Below are 22,722 nucleotides of genomic sequence, written 5' to 3' on the forward strand. Positions count from 1 at the left end.
CATCGTTGCATTCTGGAAACTGCCTTCCCCTTCTCCCCCGGAAACAGTGGAGATAGGAGAGTAACATTTGCTTAACAGTTTGCAGGGGGACCTACAGTCAGTTTCCCCTTCCATGTGAAAGCGGTATAAAATATAGCATGTCAGGTTTTTTTCTGCCATGTTGCAAAGTCAGTTTCGTGCAAATGTTTTTGTCTAGTTCTGTTATCAATTTTACCAACTTGCTGTTGCTAAGAACCATCTCACCATGCTCAAAAGGGATATTTGATTGAATATCAAACTTCCTACCATCTGTTCACTCCTGTGTGTGACTTCTGTCACATTGTAAAAAGTAAACTGGGGCGGAGTGAGACAGAAAGAAGGGCTTTAATCTTTCAGCCTTGGCTGGGTTTTGCAACTCAGAATGATCCAACACCGAGGCCTCTTAGTGCTTCTCTTAGAAAATTTGTATTAGAAAATACATGTCCTTTTAAAACCTGTCTCCCCCACCTTAAAATTCTGATAATGGTTCAGGAAGTTCAGTTTCAGTTAGTGAACTTGAGTGAATCTTGAAGGGTTAAATCCCTTCTTCCTTTTCTGTACAGCCCCACTTTGAATCGTGGCTGTACACACTATTTACTCTTTACAGACTAGTGGAGATCCATGAGCTCCATCTTGTCTGTTTTGTTCCTAAGCAGTAAAGCAGTGTAATGCATCACTGTTGAATCGTGGACATATTGATCAGAGTGGCCTTTATCCTACCATCCAAGACAGAGGACCCTGATTTTTCAACATTCCTCTCCATTCCTGTAGCCCATTCTGACCTCCAGGAAGATGATTCCTCAGGTTGTGGTACTCATGTGGAGGAATAGTCTGGGGGCTGGACTGAGGAGGGGGAAGGGGAGTATAGCTGCTGTATTCCTTCAGCAGAGGCCCACTGACAGAAGAGAAGTACATTGGTGATTTCACCCCCTTCCCTCTCCTCCTGGTAATGACCTGACTGCCTTTTCTCCCAAAGCTCCTCAAGTTCACAACAAATAAATGCTAATCATTTCATGATACAACTAACACAAGACCTTCTGAAAAGCACCTTCTGCGTCTGTTCCTGGGTCAGTTAGATCTACCCACAGTGATCCATGCTTCAGTTACATTTAGACTGAACTATTTATATGTGCTATACTTGGAGCTGCTGTTGGAGAGTGTTTGGAGGCTGCAGCTGGTGCAAAATGCTGTGGCTAGACTGCTGGGGCCAGCTGTTGGGAGCATGTGATCCCAATATTACAGCATTTCCACTGTCTACTGATCCACTCCCAAACCCAGTTCAAGCTGCTGGTTTTGACCTTTAAAGCCAAAACATAGTGTATGTAAATCAAAGAGCATTAACCCTTTTGTCCTAGACTCTTGTAGTGTGGTTCTGAATATCCACTCTTTTCACTGTGGTGTTATTAAATGGGATCGTAAATGGATGGTTAAGCTAGTTAGGACTATTCCACATAGATACACTACAACAATTGGTCTGTGTTGCTTTATTAGAATTCCAGGTCCCTCTAGAAAGGCTAAACTAGTTCTCTTTTTCCATAGCCCTAGATTTCCATCTTTAATTTTGGCGAGACCTTTAAAGCCCTACATGGTATGGGTCTTGGTTATCTGAAGGACTGAGTTCTCCCATATGTTCCTGCCTAAGAATTAAGATCACAGGGAGAGGCCCTCCCAACTATCTCATCAATCAAAGAAGCTTGTTTGGTGGGTACATAAGAGAGGGCCTTTTCAGTGGCAGCCCCATGATTATGGAGCAACCTCCCCAGGGACGTGTGCCTGGCCCCCACACTTTCGATCTTTAGAAGGCAGTTGAAGACAGTTTTATTCAGGACTGCAGTTGGTTAACTTTAGTGCAGCCCTAAGTAACGATTTTAAATTTGGTGTTATGTTTTTAATGTATTTTATTGTATGTTTTATCTATCTGTTTGTAAGCTGCCTTGAGCTCTGTAAGGAAGGTCCTCAATCCATTGATTTACTGGAGGTGGGCTTTTATCTTTCTAATGCTGTAATATGAGTCTTTTAGCTGTAGTAAGGGTATGGAGGGCCCATTTTGGTTGACTCTCTATTAGCCTCCAAGAGACAGGCAAACAGTTTAAAAGTGCACAATCCTCAGAAATCAGTGAACATTCTAACACAAAATTGATGAGTAATAACTTCTTTCAGAAAAACCAAATGACTGGACACAACCAAAGCGTGTGTTTGAGGGACGTGTCTGGTGAGTTACAAGTCCAACTATTAGACACTTTAGTCAGACTTTTGTTCAAGAGTCGCTGTGGTGTCCAGTATATCTTGAACATAGTTTTTTGCTGAGTAAGTCTCAGCTTAAGATCCATGGAGAGAGCAGGTATAAACATTAAGGCCATATCCCATTGTTTTGGCAAAATAGGGCAATCTAGCTCCTTATTCCATTAATCCCCGGGACTTTGCGTGTCATATTTATTAAGCGACATCAAATATTTATAAACAAATATTGTAGGGTTTTTTTTTTTGGCTTTGATTCAGTTAGAGTTTCCAATAGCAAAGGGGACTTTGCTGCTGGGCCATGTTTCGCTACCAAAAACTGTTGCAAATATTGCCATTCTACATAAGGTGGCAAAGTCATACCTAGACCTCAGCTCAGAAAATGGCAAAAACTCATCATCATAACCTATCAATTGGTCCAGTGTAAAAAAAAAAAACCTTCTTCCATAGTTTCAGTTTAAATTTCAGTTTATTAAGGGCATGACAATCCCTCTTGCCCTTCCCTCCAGTAACCACCCTGCAGTAACCACCCATTTTACTGCTGACCAGGAAATGCACTATATGGAAAGAGCATCTCTCCTTTGTAGTGACCCCAAAGGGAAGGTTTACTTGGTGTCACCCTTTTGTGTGATGACTTGCTGCTGGCATGTGCCAAGGGAAATAGCCCCACACCCTGGAAATGACCTCAGCGTTCCCATCCACTGGCCAGATATTATTGTCATGAAGGCGAAGGGGACTTCTCACCCAGCTCCGTGAAAGTTGCCTGGCTCCTCTGCATGCAGCAGCTGTTGGGGATGGGGCGTGTCAAAAGCTCAAAAGGCTTCTAAACACCCTCTGAGGTGTTCTGGCTGCCACATCTTGCTACTGCTGCTGTCAGTCTCTGAGTCTGATGGGTGGATGCAGGGGGAAATAACGGTGCCCCCAAATTGGCCATGAGGCTGCATCTCATTCCAGGTGAGACAGGCACTGTCGGTAGGAAGTGCAGTAGAGAACAGCATTTAGCCTGTTTTGAATGGGGTCGCACTCCACCCTGAAGGCTGGATTCACAGCTTGAGAGTGTTGTTGGGCTAAACCAGCATTAGGCTAAACTACATGTTTGGATTTTTAATGAATTGGTTCCAGGGTGGACCCAATTTGGTTTCCCCACAGCTGCTGCAGGGAATGGCTTTTAAAAATAAAGGAGAGCCTAAACTGATTCGGAACGCCACTGCAGGGTGGGGGGCTCCTGCCTGCCTCTCCCAAGCCATTTTCCCTTTCCATTCTCCGTAGTTGCTGCGTGGCTGCGGGGAACCTGGACTGAACATGTAGTTTGGTCCTTAGTTTAGATCACTGCAATCTATGGGGCTGCCACTGAAAAGTGTTTGGAAGCTTCAATACAGTTGCTAATGCAGAAGTGTACTCAGATATCATCATTTATCTTAAAAATGCCATTTTAATTTATATTATAATGTTACAACTGATCTGAGGCTGCTTCCACATGGGGATGTTTTCCCTGCATGCAAAGCAGGCAGAGCCCCTATGATAGAAGGGAACGTTCGCATGACATTGTGCCCATTCTGAGTACGATTCATGCAATTCCTGGGGCTTTTTCTCTTTAACCTGGATAAAAAATAGAAATGCTTTTATCTGGCTTCATGGGGAATCTGTGGGGTAATTGCAAGGGTCTGTGGACACTTCCTCTGTTGCCACTAGGGAGTGGAGCTATGCTTTGCTGTCAGCAAGCAGTGCAGAAACAGGGTTATGTGGGCCCCGTTCTCATTCTGCTTGTTACTGCTGCCATGGTGTGTTTTTGTGTGTGTTTTCGTCCCTGTCCCCCCCCCCCAACTTGCTATCTGGTTAGAGTTTAAAAGTCAGAGGGATGGAGGGGAAGGAGATAACTAGGGTTGCCAGCCTCCAGGTACTAGCCGGAGATCTCCTGCTTTTATAACTGATCTCCATCTGATAGAGATCAGTTCCCCTGGAGAAAATGGCTGCTTTGGCAATTGTACTCTTTGGTGTTGAAGTCCCTCCCCTCCTCAGGCTCCGCCCCAAAAACCTCCCGTTGGTTGCGAAGAGGGACCTGGCAACCCTAGAGATAGCATCATTTAGGCTGGCAGTGGCTTCAGACCCTGGCACCGAAGTTCCCTCCCTGCTCTTTACTGTGCAGGCTGGGCTGCTGCTAGTATGTAGGATCACAACCACCCTGGTGAATTCAGTCAGTCTGGGAGACAGTGGTATGGACCGAGAATCCTTTCTTCCCTGCCTTCCCTCACTATACATCAGGAAAAATATCTGAGGCACTGGGCATCCTGACAGACATCTCTTACTGCTGGGTACTGTGGCAATAAATTTTCCAATAGTAAGACCTTCTTTCAGCTCTTTTAAAGTATTGTCCATCTCCAGTTTCATTTCTTGGTTTCCAGTGTTGGCCGTTGGCCAAATAGGTTTTGCAAATATTTGAAGCCAAATAGAAACGTGAGTAAGTGGAATGAGTGTCCACCCCCAACTGAGGATTCCCATCTTTTGCCACCTCTACCTCTGAACAATTATTCTATTATTGCTTGCGTTGTTAGTGTTTCCAGCTCCAGGTTGGGAAATACCTGAAGATTCTGGAGGTAGAGCCTAAGGATGGCAGGGTTTGGGAAGGGGAGGGACTTCAGTGGGGTACACAGTGCCATTGGGTCCACCTTCCAAAGCAGCCATTTTCTCCAGGAGAACTGATTTCTATCACCTGGAGATCAGATGTAATAGCGGGAGGTCTCCAGCCACCACCTGGAGGTTGACAACCTTATGCATTGTGTAGGGTTGGTCTCTGGAAGCCTAGTGGGTAGGACCTGGATGTCCTTATGACTCATTATTTCCAGCCTCCTCCCCCAGCAAAGCAATGCTCCAGAGCAGCTATAGTCTTAGAATGATGTTCCTTGTGGCTTGAAACCTCCGTCTGTGAGGGCAGATGTTGGGACCAGGGAGAACAGTGTGGGCTGCAGGGGCTGGCACTGCTTTTGTATCTTCCCTTGGCAATCTGGAAGTGGCTCAGTTTTGTCGCTGCTTGTTTTCTTTCAAATTCAGAAGCCTCCGGCCGATGACCTTGGCTCCTGACCACATTAGGGCAGTCACGTTTGATCTGGTTCCCCAGAACGAGCCAGTAGCATCAGCCAGTGTGGTACAGTGGTTAAGAGTGGCAGACTCTAATCTGGAGAACTGGGTTTGATTCCCCACTCCTCCACTCTAATCTGATGAACTGGGTTTGTTTCCCCTCTTGGGTTGAGGTTACCTTGAGCTATTCACAGTTCTCCCCAAACTCAGCCCCACCTATTTCACGGGGTGTCTGTTGTGGGGAGGGGAAGGAAAGGCGATTGTAAGCCGCTTTGAGACTCCGTAAAAGGGTAGAGAAAAAGCAGGGTATAAAAACCAACTCTTCTGCCTGGGCTGCTTGCAGCACCAGGGGCCTGCTGGTATTGCTGGTATTCCAAAAGCAGCTCTCTTACAAACAAGCAAACATCCTGCAGTCCTGTGTGTATGCTTTCAGTGATGGCCGGCTGCCTGAGTTTGGGCAGCTGAACTTTTCTGGACAAGTTTCTTGGTGGCTGGGTCCCTTCTGGCCATTACACCAATTCTCCTCTCCCTGCAGAAGCTAGAGAGAATTCACACACAGTCACACAGCAGTGCTCAAAAAGTTAACACAGTAATGCCTGCAAATTAAGAAGCAGTGCCGGGTCATGCCTTTTCCTTCTGGCATGATAAAGAGCAGTGGGGGCGGGGAGAAGAGAATTGCATGCCGCTTGTTAGCTTGCAGGTGTGAGTGTCCCATCGATGAAGCGACATGATCATGTACCACAAAGGTAAGAAGCAGAGGGTAATTCCCCCCCAACGCCATCCCTTGTTAAGCCACCCTGGGAGACATTCTCCTGAGAAACGAGGCCTGATTTAAATGGGATGCTGGCTGAGGAAAAAGCATTCGCCCGTTGAACTTGGCATTCATGCTGCCTTGCACTCAAGCTGGGCTACTGCCCATGCAAAGCAGCCAACACGTGCCATGGAGCTGCTTTTGCATGGATGGCAGCCCAGTTTAAATGAGACACTGTGCAAGTGCAAAGTCCCACGAGAAAGTGGTCTCGCTGCAGCCAGCATCACAATTCAAATCAGGATTTGCTGGCTTAACGAGGGTGTCTCCCTGTCTGGGGTGAGGAAGGGTTTTGCAGAAACTAGGAACGGTTAGGCAGGACCCGGATGAGGCTAATATGCCACCAGTTATTCATTCATATGGAATTTCACACTTGCCTGCAGCAGCGCTGAAACTGGAATGGTCTAGTATTAGCCAAACAGGTTCTTTTGAGGAGTGTGCAGGACCTCCTTTGGCCAGCATTCAGCCCCCAAATCTGTTTTTAATACCTGCGCTCAGCTCTGCAAAAATGAAAAGCAACATTGGGGATGAAGAACGCTGGTTTGTCACCACGGAGCAAGCACAGGTATTCGTCACACAGCTGGCTTTTAGGTGGACAATGGCCTCTTTCCGTGAGGGTGCCACAAAAATCCCACCTCTTCCTCCTGCTTCCTGCGGAGGCCTTCTGTTCCACGTGGGCTGAGCACTTGGCACAGGTTTGGGGCCGAACAAGCGGCCAGTTGGTGTTTTTTTTCCTGGCCTCCTCCCTGCTGGCTGGGGGTGGCCCTGGAATTTGCAGGGTGTGAGAGATCTCATGGAAGTACTTTCCTGTTGCCACTTAGCAGCATAAAAATACCTTGTAAATATATATTTTAAAAGCAGCTGACAAAAGGTAGCCATTCCCCCCCCCCCAAACTGTGTCCAACAATGTTAGAAATGTAAGTAGATGGATTGAGGGAACGGGTGGCAAGAGAAGGCTGGAAATTAAAATAGGTGGTCCAGTGGGCTGCTTCCTTTGAACATACATATGAACACATGAAGCTGCCTTCTACTGAATCAGACCATGGGTCCATCAAAGTCAGTATTGCCTACTCAGACCGGCAGCAGCTCTCCAGGATCTCAGGCAGAAGTCTTTTCACATCACCTACTTGCCTAGGCCCTTTAACTGGAGGTGCCGGGGATTGAACCTGGGACTTTCTGCATTTCAAGCCAGATGCTCTACCACTGAGCCACAGCCCCTCCAATCAATTCATCATATTTGAATCAGTGCATCATATTCAGCCCTCTCTCTCTTTCCCTCACAGCATTAGTTCACTCACAGTAGAATCTGTTAACTGAGCACTAAACTAGTTGTGATGGGCAGCCCTGCGTGCTGGTTCACAGGTCTTCCCCATTCATGTATAAAGCATATAGGTGTGAGAGTGAGTGATGTTTATCTTTCAAAACGAGCAAGATGAGCCGAACTTCCTCCTTTCCTGCCTCCTTTCTGTCCGTCTCTTGAAGCTCTCTCAGTGCCCCAGACCAGCTGACTTACAATATTGGAGGCTGGGTGAGAGAAAAGCACCTGCTGTGGTGGCTCTTGGGGTGCTGAACAGGGTGAGGGGTGAGCAATTCAGCTCCCCTGACCACTCTGCCCCCTTTTGGCACTCTATATATGCCCAGAAGTACTTCATATTTGTTTGTTCACAACATTTATACCATGCCTTTCTGCCCTCATCAAAGTCACCGTGGTGGCTAACAGATTAAAAACATAATAAAAACTCACCTTAAAAAAACATTTAAAAAACCCACCATTATAACAATTAAAACCAAAACTATATATACATTTTTTGTGCCTTCAAGTCACAGCTTACTTATGGCGACCCCGTAGGGTTTTCAAGGCAAGAGATGTTGGGAGGTGGTTTGCCATTGCCTGCCTCCAGGTCACAACCCTGGTGTTCCTTGGAGATCCAAATACTAACCAGGGCCAACCCTGATTAGTCTCTGAGATCTGATGAGATCAGGCTAGCCTGGAAATATACATACAAAAACATTAAAACAACAATATAATGTCAACTGTTTATCTGAAGAAATTAGAAGCGCAGTGCTGAATCAGCATGGAGAGAAGGGAAGGAGTGTGAGCTGGAGTCTTTCTACTTACACCTGCGTTTGGAAGCTGGGGCATATATATGGATACTGTCTGTATCCCTTCCCTGGACTATCTGTTATTTTCGGACTGTAGCCAGATTTGGACCTCTGCCAGCTTCCCCTGCTTTGATCTTGAGTGGGGGGAGGCGGTGGCAGCTTGTATTTGTGGAAGTGAACGGCACTGCAGGCTGCTCAGGGCATTGTCTGGTTCAATGGCTCGATTGTATTCTCCACTCTTATCTCGTGCTCTCCCTCTTTCCTGGATTTGCCTTTGCTTAATATTTCTTCCAAAGCTGAGGTCAGCCGCTGAGTGTCTGTACAGTCATAGAATCATAGAGTTTGAAGGGACTACCAGGGTCATCTAGTCCAACCCCCTGCACAATGCAGGAAATTCCAAACTACCTCCCCCCCACACACACCCAGTGACCCCTTCTCCATGCCCAGAAGATGGCCAAGGTGCCCTCCCTCTCATGATATGCCTAAGGTCATAGAATCAGCATTGCTGATTGTGGTTGAACTCATAAAAAGTGGTGGCATGCATCTGGTTTATCCCTTCATACCTTAGAAGAGTGGGCAGATCAAAGGAGTTAGAACTTTCTGGCACTCTTGAGCTCTAATAATAGGAACAATATACAAAGTGGTTTATTTATGTTATTTGGGAAGTGCAAAATTTTATACTTACTAGGGGACTGCTGGAAATGATGAAATCTGCACCCAACACTGTCCCTGTTTACTTGGGAAAGACCCATTTCTGAAACTTGTCCCTGGTAAAACACTGCTCCTTCCTGTTTGTGCCTTTGTGGGGTGTCTTGTTAAAATTTCATTAGAGCAACTTGCTAGCATTATCGATCTGCAGGGTTCCTGCCCCTGTGTCTCTGGAAATTAAAATCTCTTGAGGGCCAAAGTATACATTATATTTTTTAGTGTTTGGTCTGGGTTCTCCCAATCCGAATTGCATTCCCCGCAGCTAGATGGCAGCTGCAAGGAACTGTCCAAGCGCTGCACAGGCCTGACTTTGATTGGGATTGTGGCATGGGGAGAGGCGGGTCTTTGCCCTGCTCTCCCCCTTGCCTTTGTCCTTACCTGAAATGGTCCATGGGGTATGTGTATTAAATCAGTGTGGCATGAGCTATGGCAGAATAAATGAACACAACATGCCAAGTTCTTCGGCAATGGGTAACTGGACAGGGGGTAACTCAGTCAGGCACTAATCCATGGTGTGAGAATTGGGGTGTTTCACCCATTTCCCCCCTGTGCAATGTTGAGTATGGGATTCACTTTCTCCTTAGAATGGGCTTTTCTGCATGCTCAACTCCTGATTTTCTTGGCAGTAAATCTACAAGCATTGGAATCAGTTTCGGCACAGTTCTTATGCACGTCTGCCCTCTCTTTGCATTTTCACAGAAAATCAGAATTTTCAAGGGAGCTTGCTGTCATTGGAGGCATCACAGGACCCTCCCTTTTTATTTTTTGTGCATACTTATATTGCTATAATGGTTGGATTTTTAAAAAGGCACGAAAATATCAATATAAAAGGCACGAAAATATTGTGTTGTAATACGGTAGTAGTTTAAGCAGGTTCTCTGAATTCCCAGCTTTAATTTAAAAAAAGTTAGCCTCTTCTCTTGCGGAGATGTGCCTTTCCCCTTATATCTCCATGAGAGAAGGAGTTAGAGATTCATTTTTAAAAATGAAAGCTAGGAAATGCAGAGAACCTGCTTGACCTATCACTATATCAATATATCGATATTTTAGTGCCATTTTAAAAAAATTAAAAATGAAAACACTTGTCTGCAGGGTGGGAGGAGGGCGAGAAGGAGTGGTTCGACAAAGATGACAGTCCAGTCATCAGAAAGTGGGCTGGAGGTGGGTGGGAGCAGGTGGGACAAAGGAAATCGACAGAAACATTACTCACAATGAAAAAGGCAGCTCAAAATTGTCTTCCACAAAAGAAACAGCATAAAAGTGGTCTCAAAAGAAATGGAGAGACCCCGGGGGGGAAACAAAACCAAAGTGAAAACTAAAGGCCCCCAAATGTGTGAGGAATAAACCAAAGCTGTATGGGGCCACAACTGACTAAAACACTTGTGTGGAAAAGCCCTGTGGGTTCTGTCTGTTGTGGGGGTGGGAAGTGGGAGCCTGTTTTTCAGAAACATCCACCCCAAGAAAACCCCAAGCTGGCCCAGGCCATCCTGTCTGGGTTCTGAGGAGGGAGCAGAGGCTGCAAGACTAGCAGCGAGTGGGTTAGTGGCTGAGTGAGATTTGAAGCAGGGCTGACCCTGATTCATAGCGTAGTTTCGTAAGCACCCGTTACACATGTTCTTGCTCCAGAAATGAAGCGGTTACAGAAAGGTTGATTAGGCTGTGGGGTTCTGAGAGATTTCTCCAGGCCGTGGCCTTCTTAAGTGAGAACCAGTCTATTGGTTTCTCACTTCCCTTCTTCCACTTGGAGCTGTGCGTGAGAATCTAGAATTGGGCTTGGCAATCTCATAAAACAACATTTCCCCCTCCTTCAGAGTCAGAGCATGACTTCACTTCCGTGTCTGTGGCTCCTGGCTGATGTGTCTGAATTAGCTGTTGTACTTGCGTTGCTCTTTTGTGGCTTTGGCGAGGGAAGATAGATCTTTAGGGTAAGTGTACTTAGGGAGCACTGGGCCATAGCTAGGGGTTTTCCCTTTCTTCGTTGGCAAAACCCCCACTTCTTTAACACCTGTACAGGTAGAAAATCACCGTTTCGTATCATTCTTCTCCCTTGTGCGTGAATCTCTGCTTGCTGTGTAGATGGACAAATGAGGAGATATCAGTAGAATGTCTTGCTTGTTAAAAGCACAGGATCCCAGCCAGGAAGAATAGTTGTTGGCAATCCTAAAGTGAGATGTGAGACCTTTTTGCTCCCCTACTGTGTAACAAGGACATGTGAGCCTGCATGTCTCTGGCTACTGTTGTCTGGAAATCCCTCTATAATCTGGCATCAAAGGCACTGTTGTGTTTACTGACAATCTCTTTGAACCCTTGCCGAGCTTCCACTCCGGGGACCATGAGGACTTTCCCAACCTTGAACGCAGGAGCTCCTGGGAGGGACGGGGCGCCATAATGTCTGAAGATTTTTTTAAAATGCTCTTGTACCTTTTGGCAACCCCCAAGATATTTGAAGGAGTACTTTCTCCCACTCCTAGAGATCTGTCTCTGATGATTTTTGGGTGATCCCATGTCATATTGTGGGGTGACGGATAGCCCCCTTGTCTATAGAGGCAGAGGGTTTTAAAGAGTCATTTTTCTAAATCCCAAATAACTGGGGAGGGGAGGGGGTCATCAGATGGTTCTGCTGACTTCTTTTATTTTTCTGTTTTATCGTTCATGCTGATATCATTTTTTGTGCCTCACTTTGAGTGTACAAATTGCTTGGAAAGTGAGTTGGAAATTTTCTGAATAAATAGAAGTTCTAATTAGGAGTGACTCTGAAACAGTTCCATCCCTAGCTGCTTCCATTTCAGAACCATCTGTCCAGGGCTGTAGATAGGGAAGGGGCCCTTTGGCGAACTCACCCACCTGAAGCATTGCTGCTCCCTACCTAAGGGTTTTTCGAAGACCAGCCTTTTAAAATTGTGACCTTTTTTTGTTTTGTTTAAAGGATTAGAGTAGGGGTGTCGAACTCATTTGTTAGGCATAAATGTCACGTGGTCGGGCCGGGCCAATAAACAAACAAACAAACAAACAAACACATACATACATACATACATACATACCATAAAATGAGAGAAAGAAAGGAGAGAAAGTGAGATGAGAGATAGAAAAATAGAATGAAAGAGAGGGAGAGAAAGACAAAGAAGGAGGAAGGAAGGATCTTGGCTGGCCTTGGGAAGCCCAGAAAGAGAAGGAGGAAGGATGTTGGCTGCACCTGCTGGCCCGCTCAGGCCCGTGCGTGCCCACGGAGGGAGGGGGGAAGGGGCAGGCAGGCTTGCGCAGGGCTTCAGTGGGCCGTTCTCACCTTGGACTTACACACACTGTTAAGTGGCCTTTGCAAATGATTCTCATCCACTTGCTAAATTTGTCCATTACAGCCAAGACCTTCTGCAGGTCCATGGCGCCAAGGGCTTTGTCCAAGGCCATGTTTTTTGTCACCCCTTTCATGGTCACCGCAGTCTGAACTTTAACAAGTAAATTGAAACGACTTAACTTTGCAGCCTTGCAAGGTCGACTTACCATTGAAATGCCACTTTTGAAGGGTGAACTTTCTGTCAGCTTCCCATTCAGTCCATCCACCACCACCACAAAAGAAGGCTCAGGCAGGCTCGCGTGGGGCTTCAGTGGGACGTTGCGCCGAAGGAGGGAAGGAGGCGGGAAGGGGCAGGCACGCTCGCTGGAGGCTTCTGCGGGCCATTGCGCGTGAGGAGGGGAGGGTGGGAAGGGGCAGGCACGTTCACGCGGGTCAGGCATGCTAGCCCAGGGCTTCAGCGGGCCTGTGCGCCTGAGGAGGGAGGATGGGAAGGGGCAGGCATGCTAGCCCAGGGCTTCAGTGGGCCTGTGCGCCCGAGGAGGGTGGGTAGAGGAAGGCACACTCGCCCGGGGCTTCTGCAGGCCATTGTGCCCGAGGATGGGGGAAGGGGCAGGCACACTCGCCCGGGGCTTCAGCAAGCCTGTGCGCCCAAGGAGGGGAGGAGGCAGGAAGGGGCAGGCACGCTCGTGCGGGGCTTCAGCGGGCCATTGCTCCCCAGGAGGAAGGCAGGAGGGTGGGAAGGAGCATGCATGCTGGCCCGGGGCTTCAGCGGGCCGTTGCGCCCCAGGAGGGAGGGAGGTGGGAAGGGGCAGACACGCTCGCTCTTTGCGCCGAGGAAGGTGCAGGCAGGCTTGTGCGGGGCTTCAGCAGGCTGCTCGCACCCAAGGAGGGAGGCTGGAAGGCTTCCAGCTGGTGCGCGGGGCCACAGCAGCCCGGGGGAGGGGGGAAGGGGGATTAACTGCCTCGGCTCTGCAGGCAGGAGAAAAACCCTCCGTGGGCCGGATGCGGCCCAGAGGCCGCATGTTTGACACACCTAGATTAGAGCTTCTTTTTAGAATGGGAAAGTCTATTCTACAAAGAAATTGGATGTGGACGCTGCTCCAGTACACACCCGTTGGACCTACCCAGTTCCACCCACTCAATGTTCTGCTGAAAGATTTGTTTAAGATCACTCCTATACTTTAAACGAGCCTGTAAAAGTTCTTATTTTAGTTACCAGGACTGGAAGCCTTGCAGGGATCTTAAAGAGGGTAAAGAGTGTCTAAAGAAAGTTATTATTTCTTTAAGATGGAAGTCCATTATAAGTGAGTAAAGCTTCTGGACTTTGGAAATAACAGTTCTTATTTAAAGTACATGTTTCCGATGCTTAACAATTAAGAGCTACTAATATACACAAGAACCTTTTGACTCAGCAGTATGATTACTGAAGTTTCTGTTGATTATGAGGAAATAATTGGTTTTCTTATTCCTTTGAAGTCCCCACCTGGAAGATACGTTGGCCTCAGCTAGCAGGGTCTTACAGCCTCCAGGTGTGAACACAGATTAATTATTTTTCCTTAAAAAAAACCACACATTAAATGCCGTGGGGGCCCCTCCCTCCAAGCACAGACATAACATTGAAATGACTGTTCCTGCCAGTTAAATTCCCTTCCTGTTCACATCGCCTCCTCCCGCCCATGCGTTTTTGGCTGTTCTGTGAGTCAGACTTGTGAATTTGTTATAGTTCTCTTAACATAACCAGATATTGCAAATGAAGAAGTAGGACTTCATATGAGCAAATGGTTCTCTCTCTCTCTTTCTCTCTCTGACATGTGGAAAAAAGTATGGATTAAAAAAAAAGGCTTTAGATTTTCCGCCCCTCTAGCTTAGATCACAGAGGGTCTTGCTGATCCAGAGGGGAGTAGCTCAGCTTGTGAATTCCATACTGGTTCCCTTTACGTTAGTTGCTTTCCTGTCCTTAACTGAGTCATTCAGTCTGTTTGGAAGTTATATGAAATCCATCACATATTTGCTCAAGGAACCCTGGGAAATGTAGTTCTGTGAAGGGGCTACGTATCAGAAGACTCTTAGAACAGGATTTCAGAACATGGATAATGCATGCAGAAGGTTCAGGCTTCATTGAAAAGGATCTCCAGTCATCTTGGAGAGCTATTGCCAGTCAGAGTAGACAATACTGGGCTGCTTGGACTAGTGGCCAGAAGGCACTTTCATATGTTGGTATGATGTATGTTCTAAGTGTGGTAGAAGTGATTGATTTGAACGCACTGTTCTGTGCCCTGAAAATAAATTACCTTGGAATTAGGGGTGAGCAGATTTCCTGTTTTCCATCCCTTTGTTGTGCTGGAATTTCACTCAGTGCTGTTTTCCAGACTTCTTAAAGTCTGCTTTATTCAGGAGAAATTCTAAAATTACCTAGCGTTTGTGCATACATCTTACTGTTTATACAGTTCATTTGCATTTTCTCCTGTCACCCATTACCAAATGCACACACACACATTGATAAAATATTGCAAAACTAGTCTTGGTATGAGATTGCATATGATTAGTACATAGGATTTCCTGTGCAGTACTCAACTAATGTCTTATCAACATGCAAGAGCAGATCTATACATCACACAAAGAGGGTTGTAATGAATCTATGTGATCATTTGATTTGCTTTGATGCAGTATATTATTAATGTGCATACACACATCTATAATGTAGTGGAAGGGAAAAGCCATAAACAAACAGGGCCACCAAGAGTTATGGCCACCCCCTGGCAAGGATTTCCTTTGCCCCCTCCCAAACGTTCCTCTAGGCCCAGTCCAAACTTCATATCAAAACAAATCACATGACTTCCCTGGTTCCTTTGGAGGTAAGGGCTTCTTGGCGACCCCACAAATAAATTGAAGGCTAAAATTTGGGGTAAATCTTGTATTCACTGTGCAACATTTGGAAATACAATGGAGCAACAGAGGATTTCCAGCGCATTGATTTCACTTTGGAAATAAAATCAGATAATTCTGAATTCCAGGGTCAAGTTTGGATGAGAAGAATTTCGGAATCATCTGTAACACCTGTCTTCATCCAACACTTCAAACGCGATTCAGTTTCAGCACTAACTGTCCTGTTCCTCATCTGCGGGAACCTTGGCAACTATGTGCGCTAGGGATTTTTCTAAAGAATTATCAGATCTCTCAACAAAGCCACAGTTCCCAGGGAATTTTGCAGGAAGCTGGTTGACCACGATTGGAGACAGAATGATAGCACCCTTGGTCGGAGCCTGTAAGACAAAGCGCTTACATTCAAGTTCAGAATCATTTTCTGTTGGCTGTACATCATGCACAAATGAACTGATGGAGACATACCTTGAAGGGCAGAGCATCCCAGCCTCAGCAGCTGGTGCCAGAGGTTTGGGTCAATCTTTTGAAAAGCTGCCGAGCATTCTCCAGATGGTACATGGAGGCAGAGCTCTTGGACATGGTGTGCGGTTCAGGAGCTCTGCCACATGCCATGTTGATTTTGGCTGACCATTTGGCAAGCGTCACAGCTTTGTCACCAATGCAAGCAGGTTGGCAAGGGACATGTGGACACTTGGATGGTTGGTCTGCCTACCTGGCAAATCTTCAGTTTCCCACAGGGAGTCCTACCCAGTTCAAATCTCTTTTTCCTTATCTCTCTATTTCAACAAGCCATGAAGCCTGATGAGGAGGAATGGGAGGGGAAGGCATAAGAAAGTAAGAAGTCCCCTGCTACATCAAACCAGAGATCCATCTAGTCCTGTCCCACATAGTGGCCAAGAGCTGCTCTGGAGGGCCTACAAATAGGGCACAGAGACCAAGGCTTCCCCCAGATGTTGCATCCTAGCTCTGGTATTCAGGGGTTTATTGCCTGTGGAAGTGAAGGTTCTCTTTACTCATGGCAAGGTAGCCAATGACAGACCTACCCTCTACCGATCTGCCTTTTAAAGCCATCTGATTCTAACTCACTATGTCCACAGGCAGTGAATTCCACACTTGAATTACTTGTTGAGGGAAAAGATCAAGAGTCTAGTAGCACTTTAAAGACTAACAAAATTTCTGGCAGGGTGTGAGCTTTTGTGAGTTGCAGCTCACTTCTTCAGATGTTGAGGGAAGAAATACATCCCTTTGTCCATCCTGAATCTATAGCTATTCAACCTCATTGCTATTTATGTATGGGAGAACCCTTTGTCTCTCTCACTGGTGTAAGACAAAGTGCATGAGACCGGTAAATGTGTGTGTGTGTGTGTGTCCCAAGATTCCTTGTGATGTTGGGCTGTATTAAGGACTAGATACACCTGTGGCGCAGAGTGGTAAGCTGCAGTACTGCAGTCCAAGCTCTGCTCACGACCTGAGTTCGATCTCAACGGAAGTAGGTTTCAGGTAGCCAGCTCAAAGGTTGACTCAGCCTTCTATCCTTCCGAGGTCGGTAAAATGAGTACCCAGCTTGCTGGGGGTAAAGGGAAGATGACTGGGGAAGGCACTGGCAAACCACCCCATAAACAAAGTCTGCCTAGGAAATGTCGGGATGTGACGTTACCCCATCGGTCAGGAATGACCCGGTGCTTGCATAGGGGACCTTTACTTTTGCCTTTTTACACCTTGAGGTCAGATTGAGCTCCTGTACCTACTTGAAAATGCTGAATCAGTGGCTTAGCACATTAAATCTTTCCTATATTGAGACAATCTTTATCCAAGACTTCCTGCACAATCAGTCAAGGCTTGCATTGATTGGTTTGGAACGATATTTTCTGCAGGGATATTTATCATAATTATATTGCTCCTCTTCTTGTGGCCCACTGAGGTGTGTACTTGCATGTGTGTTGTGTAGAGAGAGGGGATGGTTCAGCGTGATGGTTCTGCCCTGTGTTACACTTGTGGCTTGGTCCCAAGTGGGCTTTTGGCCCCACCCATTTTTGTGATCCTGTAAACATTGAGTACCCAGCTTGCTGGGGGTAAAGGGAAGATGACTGGGGAAGGCACTGGCAAACCACCCCGCAAACAAAGTCTGCCTTGGAAATGTCGGGATGTGACATCACCCCATGGATCAGGAATGACCCGGTGCTTGCACAGGGGACCTTTACCTTTTTTAAACATTGTGGAAGAAAAGGTGGCATCCCTTAATATCTGCCATATCCAGTAATACCTACAGTCAGAGAGTTGAACCCCCCCCCTCCCAATTCACCCTCTCCATCCAAGCAAATCAGCAGAAGAACAGATTGTAGTATGGGGGACTGATCACTGTGTGCTTCCTGAGAGATTCCTTTTGGCCAGAAGTTTGGCATGCAGGCTCTGCCAGGCAGTGGGCGAGTTGCCGGCTGTGGCAGCCAAATGGCCAGGATGTGACCTTCATTCATCTTGGGCGGTTGGGGGGATGCCTAGTGGAGAGAGGCAGGTGCATCTTCGATTCAAGGAGATCGAAGCAACCAGAAGGCAAGGCATAGTTTCCTAAGCAGCCAAGCTGCCTGTTGTTTATTTTTTACTGTGCCAGCAATGCATATTGTGCTTGGCAACAGTGGCTTTCAAACTTGGAACCTTGAGGGAGTTCTTTCCATGGCTGCTGAAAAGCCATTGCACACCTGCCATGGAAACCTATGAAGATGCCTTTAGTTAGTCAGTCTAGTGTGATACTAGCAGTAGCTTTGCATGTCTCAGGCAAAAGTCTTTCCCAGTGTCTGTTAGCAAAGATAAATGCCAGGGATACTGATCCTGGGATCTCCTGCATGAAAACCAGGTGTTCTGCCACAGTGCTATGGCTCCTCCCAACATTATTCATTTATTTGTTAAGAGAAACCATCAGTCCACCTTAGACAGCATTGGCATTCTAATTTGCAGTGGCTTTCCAAGGAATCAGTTAGAGGGCTTTCCCCAGTGTCAGTGATCCTCAATTGCAGATGTTGAGGATGGAAATAGGGGCATTTTGCATGCAAAGCATGTGCATAGTTGATTAATATCACGTTCGAATTCACATGAAATGACTTTATACTGTCTCACACCATGGTTTTATTTAGCCCACTATTGTATGCTACAAGCAGCAGCTCTCTCAAGTCTCAGACAACAAAGGGGCTTCCCCCCAGCATTTGCTATCTGAGATTCTATAATAATAATAACAATAACAATAATGAATATTATGTGTACCCTGCCCTCCCAGGGCAAGCCGGGCTCAGGGGTAGCTAACATCAAGTAAATTACAAAGTATAATATAATATAAAAGTTAAAACAATCTAAAAATAGAGATACTATGGATTATTGGAACTGGGACCTTCCACAGACAAAGTATGTCCTCTTTCAGTGAACCACAGTAGCTTCCTTGTGTTTTTGGCAAAAGATTCTGGGGCAGATCAGATGACTTTAACGTGCTCTCTGTGGCCTTTGAAGTGTGTTCAGAAACTTGTGCTGGCTCAAAACTCATCTGCTAGAATGCTAACTAGGACTCCTTATATGATCCTCCAATACTGTGTTCTTCAGTTTGTGTCTCAACCCAATCTGTAGAACTAGTTTTGACCTTTGAAAGTGGAAACTGACCAGAGATAGGATGTTTTAAGTAATAGCTCCTCCCATATGACCCTCTCCCAGGGTCACTGCGGTTAGCCTTCTAACCATCTGAGATATGGTGGGTGGTTATGCCAGAGAGGGCTTTCTTGGTAGTGGCACATCAACTCTGGATCCTTCTGTTGGCGGCCCCGTTGGCACATCAACCCACTGGTCGATGTGGGTTGATGTGGGTGCATCGACAGCCAGATCTATCTTTATCTTCCTGGGGCTGCCAATCTCTAGATGGAGCCTGAAGATCTCCTAGAATTGCAACTGATCTCCAGACTGTGGAGATCAGTTCCCCCGGAGGAAATGGCTACTTTGGAGGGTGGACTGTATGGCATTTTAGCCTGCTGAGGCATCTCCCCAAAATCCACCCTCTGCAGGCTTCACCTTCAAATTTCCAGGAATTTCCCAATTCAGGATTGGCAGCTTTATGGGCTACTGTGACTGCTCTGTGTTCCCCCTTTCTCCAGTACTGTATCATCTTCTGTTTGTGTCTGAGCCCAAGTTGGAGTACTGCTTTTAATCTTTGATGTATCTTTCTTATTAGTTCACAGTTTTAATGGTTTTTATTATTTTATTTACATTTGTGAGCCACCTTGGGAAGCATCCTTGATCCACAGAAAGACGGGATATAATTTTTGTAATTAATTTTTGTAATTAAATTTTTTGTTGACATCGGTGTTGCTGGTCTTTATGACCTCTTTTTATTATTCAGCTGTTTAAGATTGTTTTGTAATTCTGTGCTTCTTCAGTTTTTTAATATATTATACTTCACCTTGAATGTCCCATTGGGGCAGCAAGGCAGCATATATATATTTAAAAGTGTGAGTGTTTTAAATAAATCGTCTATGATGATTTCTCTGTTCATGCAGGCTACTGTCTGATCCCCATGTAGCATTGAAGACAAGTCCAATGTCAGAACCTTGGCTTAGGTTTTAAGAGCCCATAGACACAGAGTGTCCAATTCTAATGACTGGACACATTTGGGCGCCTGAATTACTTGATTCTCTTCTCACATTGCCTCTGCTTTCCCTTTTTCAGCCTGCAATGTCACCATCCACAACCGCTGTAAGGATACCTTACCAAACTGTACCAAAGTCAAGCAGAAGGTGAGTGGGGGGTGATGGGAACTCTCCTTGGCAACTGCAAGAGGAGACGTGGGGAGAAAAGAGGGCGAGAGCTGGCAGCATCACACTGGCTGGTATCAACTGTGCCACTGCTCTACGCACACATAGACCAAAATCACATATCCCTTGCAAAGCACAGCAAGGTGGCAATTTGATTGTAAAATAGCCTTTTTGTATGGCTGTAGATCAAGTTGAGAGGCCTAATTCAAGTGCATTTAGAGCTGCTTTTCTGTCTTTCACACATGTGTAACAACAGTGAGAGAAGGGCTGAAAAGCACTTTAAATGCTGAGAGTGAATTTGGTCATAGAAGATGGCGTGCTGAAGATCTCCACTTTCATTTTTTATAGGCTGCAACTCAAGAATTAGTGTGTGGTTTGTAGGGTTGCCAGGTTCCCCGTGGGTGGAGTCTTCCGAGGCACAAAATGAGGCCTAGGCCTTGACATTGTCGGCACGATTACATCACTTCCAGAAGTGATATCACATCACCAACGATGAGTGAGACACTCTGGTACTTGGGCAAAAGGTCTATGGTAGAAAGTGTTTTTATCATAGAATTTTGCCCAAATACCAGAGTGTCTCCCTTGTCGTTGTCAGCGATGTGGCGACGTCACTTCCAGAAATGATGTCATCGCGCCGGCGACATCGAGGCCTGGGCCTCATTTTATGCCTGGTAAGGTCCCTGCTGGCCAGCTTGATGGCACCGGGGGGAAGGGGCTCAAATTGGGGGTGGCACCGGGGGCAGGGGTCTGGCAACCCTAGTTGTTTGACTTCCAGGCTGGGAACTGAGAGATCCAGGTTTGGATCCCCACTCGGTCATCATGGAAGCGTGCTAGTTGACTTTAAGCCAGTCTCTCTATCTCAGCTTAACCTCTACCTCGCAGCATTGCTGATTGTGAGGATAAAATGGAGGAGAGAAGGAGGAGAGGAGAATGATGTAAGCTGCTTTGGGTCCTCATTGGAGAGAAAAGCAGGATATAAATATCTCCAAAATAGTAATAAATAAAATAATGTGTGTAGTGATATCTCAGAAATCAACAGGGCCTGGGTGAGAATTCAGCAGTAGGGGCTCAGGCTTCAGTGCCGTGTGTGGTTGGAGAAGCAGTGTAAATTCTGCTAAAGGAATGTGCCTATAAAAACTACGTTGCTGCTTATGCAAAACGTATTAAGATGACAAAATCTGGCTGTTCTTGGTGCAGAAATACATACAGCTCTTGTCTTTTTAATGCCAGGTGCTTGACAGAGCTTAGGACAGACAGGCCCTGCCCCAAAGAGTATGCAGTGGACATTGGACATATGAAGTCACCTCCTATCAAGTTACTCCATAAACAAACACAGAAATCTTTCCCAAATCAGTGACTCAAGGGCTAAAACAGATGTAAAAGTTCCTTGTTAGTAAAAAGTAAATTCTATGTGCGCACAGCTGTAATTTGTCCTCCAGTCTAGACTGGAGCCACACGGAAGAGAGAGACAGTGGATTTAACCCTTCAAGCCCCACTCATTTTCAGTAATCGATATTGGGCTTCCCACGCTGTAATTAGCATTCCTTAAAACCACTGATAACAGTCTGGGGAGCCTAGTTTCCATTAGTGCATGGCTTGAAGGGTTAAATCTCTGTTTCCCTTTCCATGTGGCCCCCATCTGAATTGCAGCTGTGTGCGTATGCTCAGTTTACTTTATACAGACTGATCTTTGTTACATCTGTCCTGCTCCCTCCCGTCCTGAAAATGCCAGAGATGGAACCTGTGCCCTAACTCTGAGCACAGCCTCTTCTTCAGCCCAGTATTGCCGATTCAGACTAGCAGTGGCACTTAAAGAGAGAGAGATCTTTCCCAGACCCTTTCAACGGATGGTGTTGGGAATGGAACACCAGGCCATATTATTAATCCAGCTAGAACAAAAGAAGAGGAAGAGGAGTTGGTTTTTATATGCAGACTTTTTCTGCCATTTAAGGAAGAATCGAACCAGCTTACGATCACCTTCCCCTCCCCACAACAGACACCCTGTGAGGTAGGTGGGGCTGAGAGAGCTCTAACAGAGCTGTGACTAGCCCAAGGTCACCCAGCTGGCTTTGTGTGCAGGAGTGGGGAAACCAACCCGTTTCACCAGATTAGTGTCCGCCGTTCATGTGGAGGAGTGAGGAATCAAACCCGGTTCTTCAGATCAGAGTCCACTGCTCCAAACCATCTCTTTTAACCACTGCACCACGCTAGCTGAGAGCAGCTCACATCCAGAGGAAAGACCTTCCTCACTCCAGATCCTTTTAAAATAGAGATGCCAGGGTTGGGCCTGGGGCTGTCTGCCTGCAAAGCACATGTTCTTACATTGATGGACAAGATAGGGAGATGAAGTGGAGAGGCTGTGAATTGACAGGTGAGGCAGGGGGTGGGAATGCGGGGGTTCCTGAGGCTCTTGACCACGTGGAAGTCCCATTGTGGTTGTGGCACCTCCTCGTACCTTGATGCTGCCATCCTTGTTCCAAAGGTAACAATTGAAAAGTGGTCTGAAGATGCTTCAAAGCCACCCCCTTTCTCCCTGTGTTGAACTTAGTGGAAATGACCCAGCTGATTTCTTCTCTCTCTTCCCCCTCCCTTGCAGCAGCAAAAGGCAGCCTTGCTCAAGAACAATACAGCATTGCAGTCGGTGTCCCTGAGGAACAAAAGTGAGTGGAGCTGTAACCGGTGTGGGTTAAAATGGTTTAGGAGAGAAGGGCAATGGGAGCCAGCTGTAGGGAACAGTTGTCCTCTGTGAAAGCAATTGACTTCATTAACAGAGGCAGGGATGTTGAGGCAAAGGCAGCAAGAAGCACAGGGAG

At 46.4% G+C, this 22,722-nt stretch overlaps 1 protein-coding gene across 4 annotated transcripts in view; it reads left to right on the forward strand.

The window, feature by feature from the left end:
- The window catches only part of ARHGEF2 (Rho/Rac guanine nucleotide exchange factor 2), a 142,913-nt gene that overhangs the window by 97,856 nt on the left and 22,335 nt on the right, over positions 1 to 22,722 (forward strand). For all 4 annotated transcript variants that reach the window (XM_056852646.1, XM_056852647.1, XM_056852648.1 and 1 more), the window contains 2 exons: positions 19,824 to 19,891; positions 22,506 to 22,569. In XM_056852646.1, the coding sequence (XP_056708624.1) occupies positions 19,824 to 19,891; positions 22,506 to 22,569 (132 nt within the window). The remainder of the gene's footprint in view (positions 1 to 19,823; positions 19,892 to 22,505; positions 22,570 to 22,722) is intronic.

Source organism: Euleptes europaea, chromosome 7 (genome assembly GCF_029931775.1).
Source record: "Euleptes europaea isolate rEulEur1 chromosome 7, rEulEur1.hap1, whole genome shotgun sequence".
NCBI lineage: Eukaryota > Metazoa > Chordata > Lepidosauria > Squamata > Sphaerodactylidae > Euleptes > Euleptes europaea.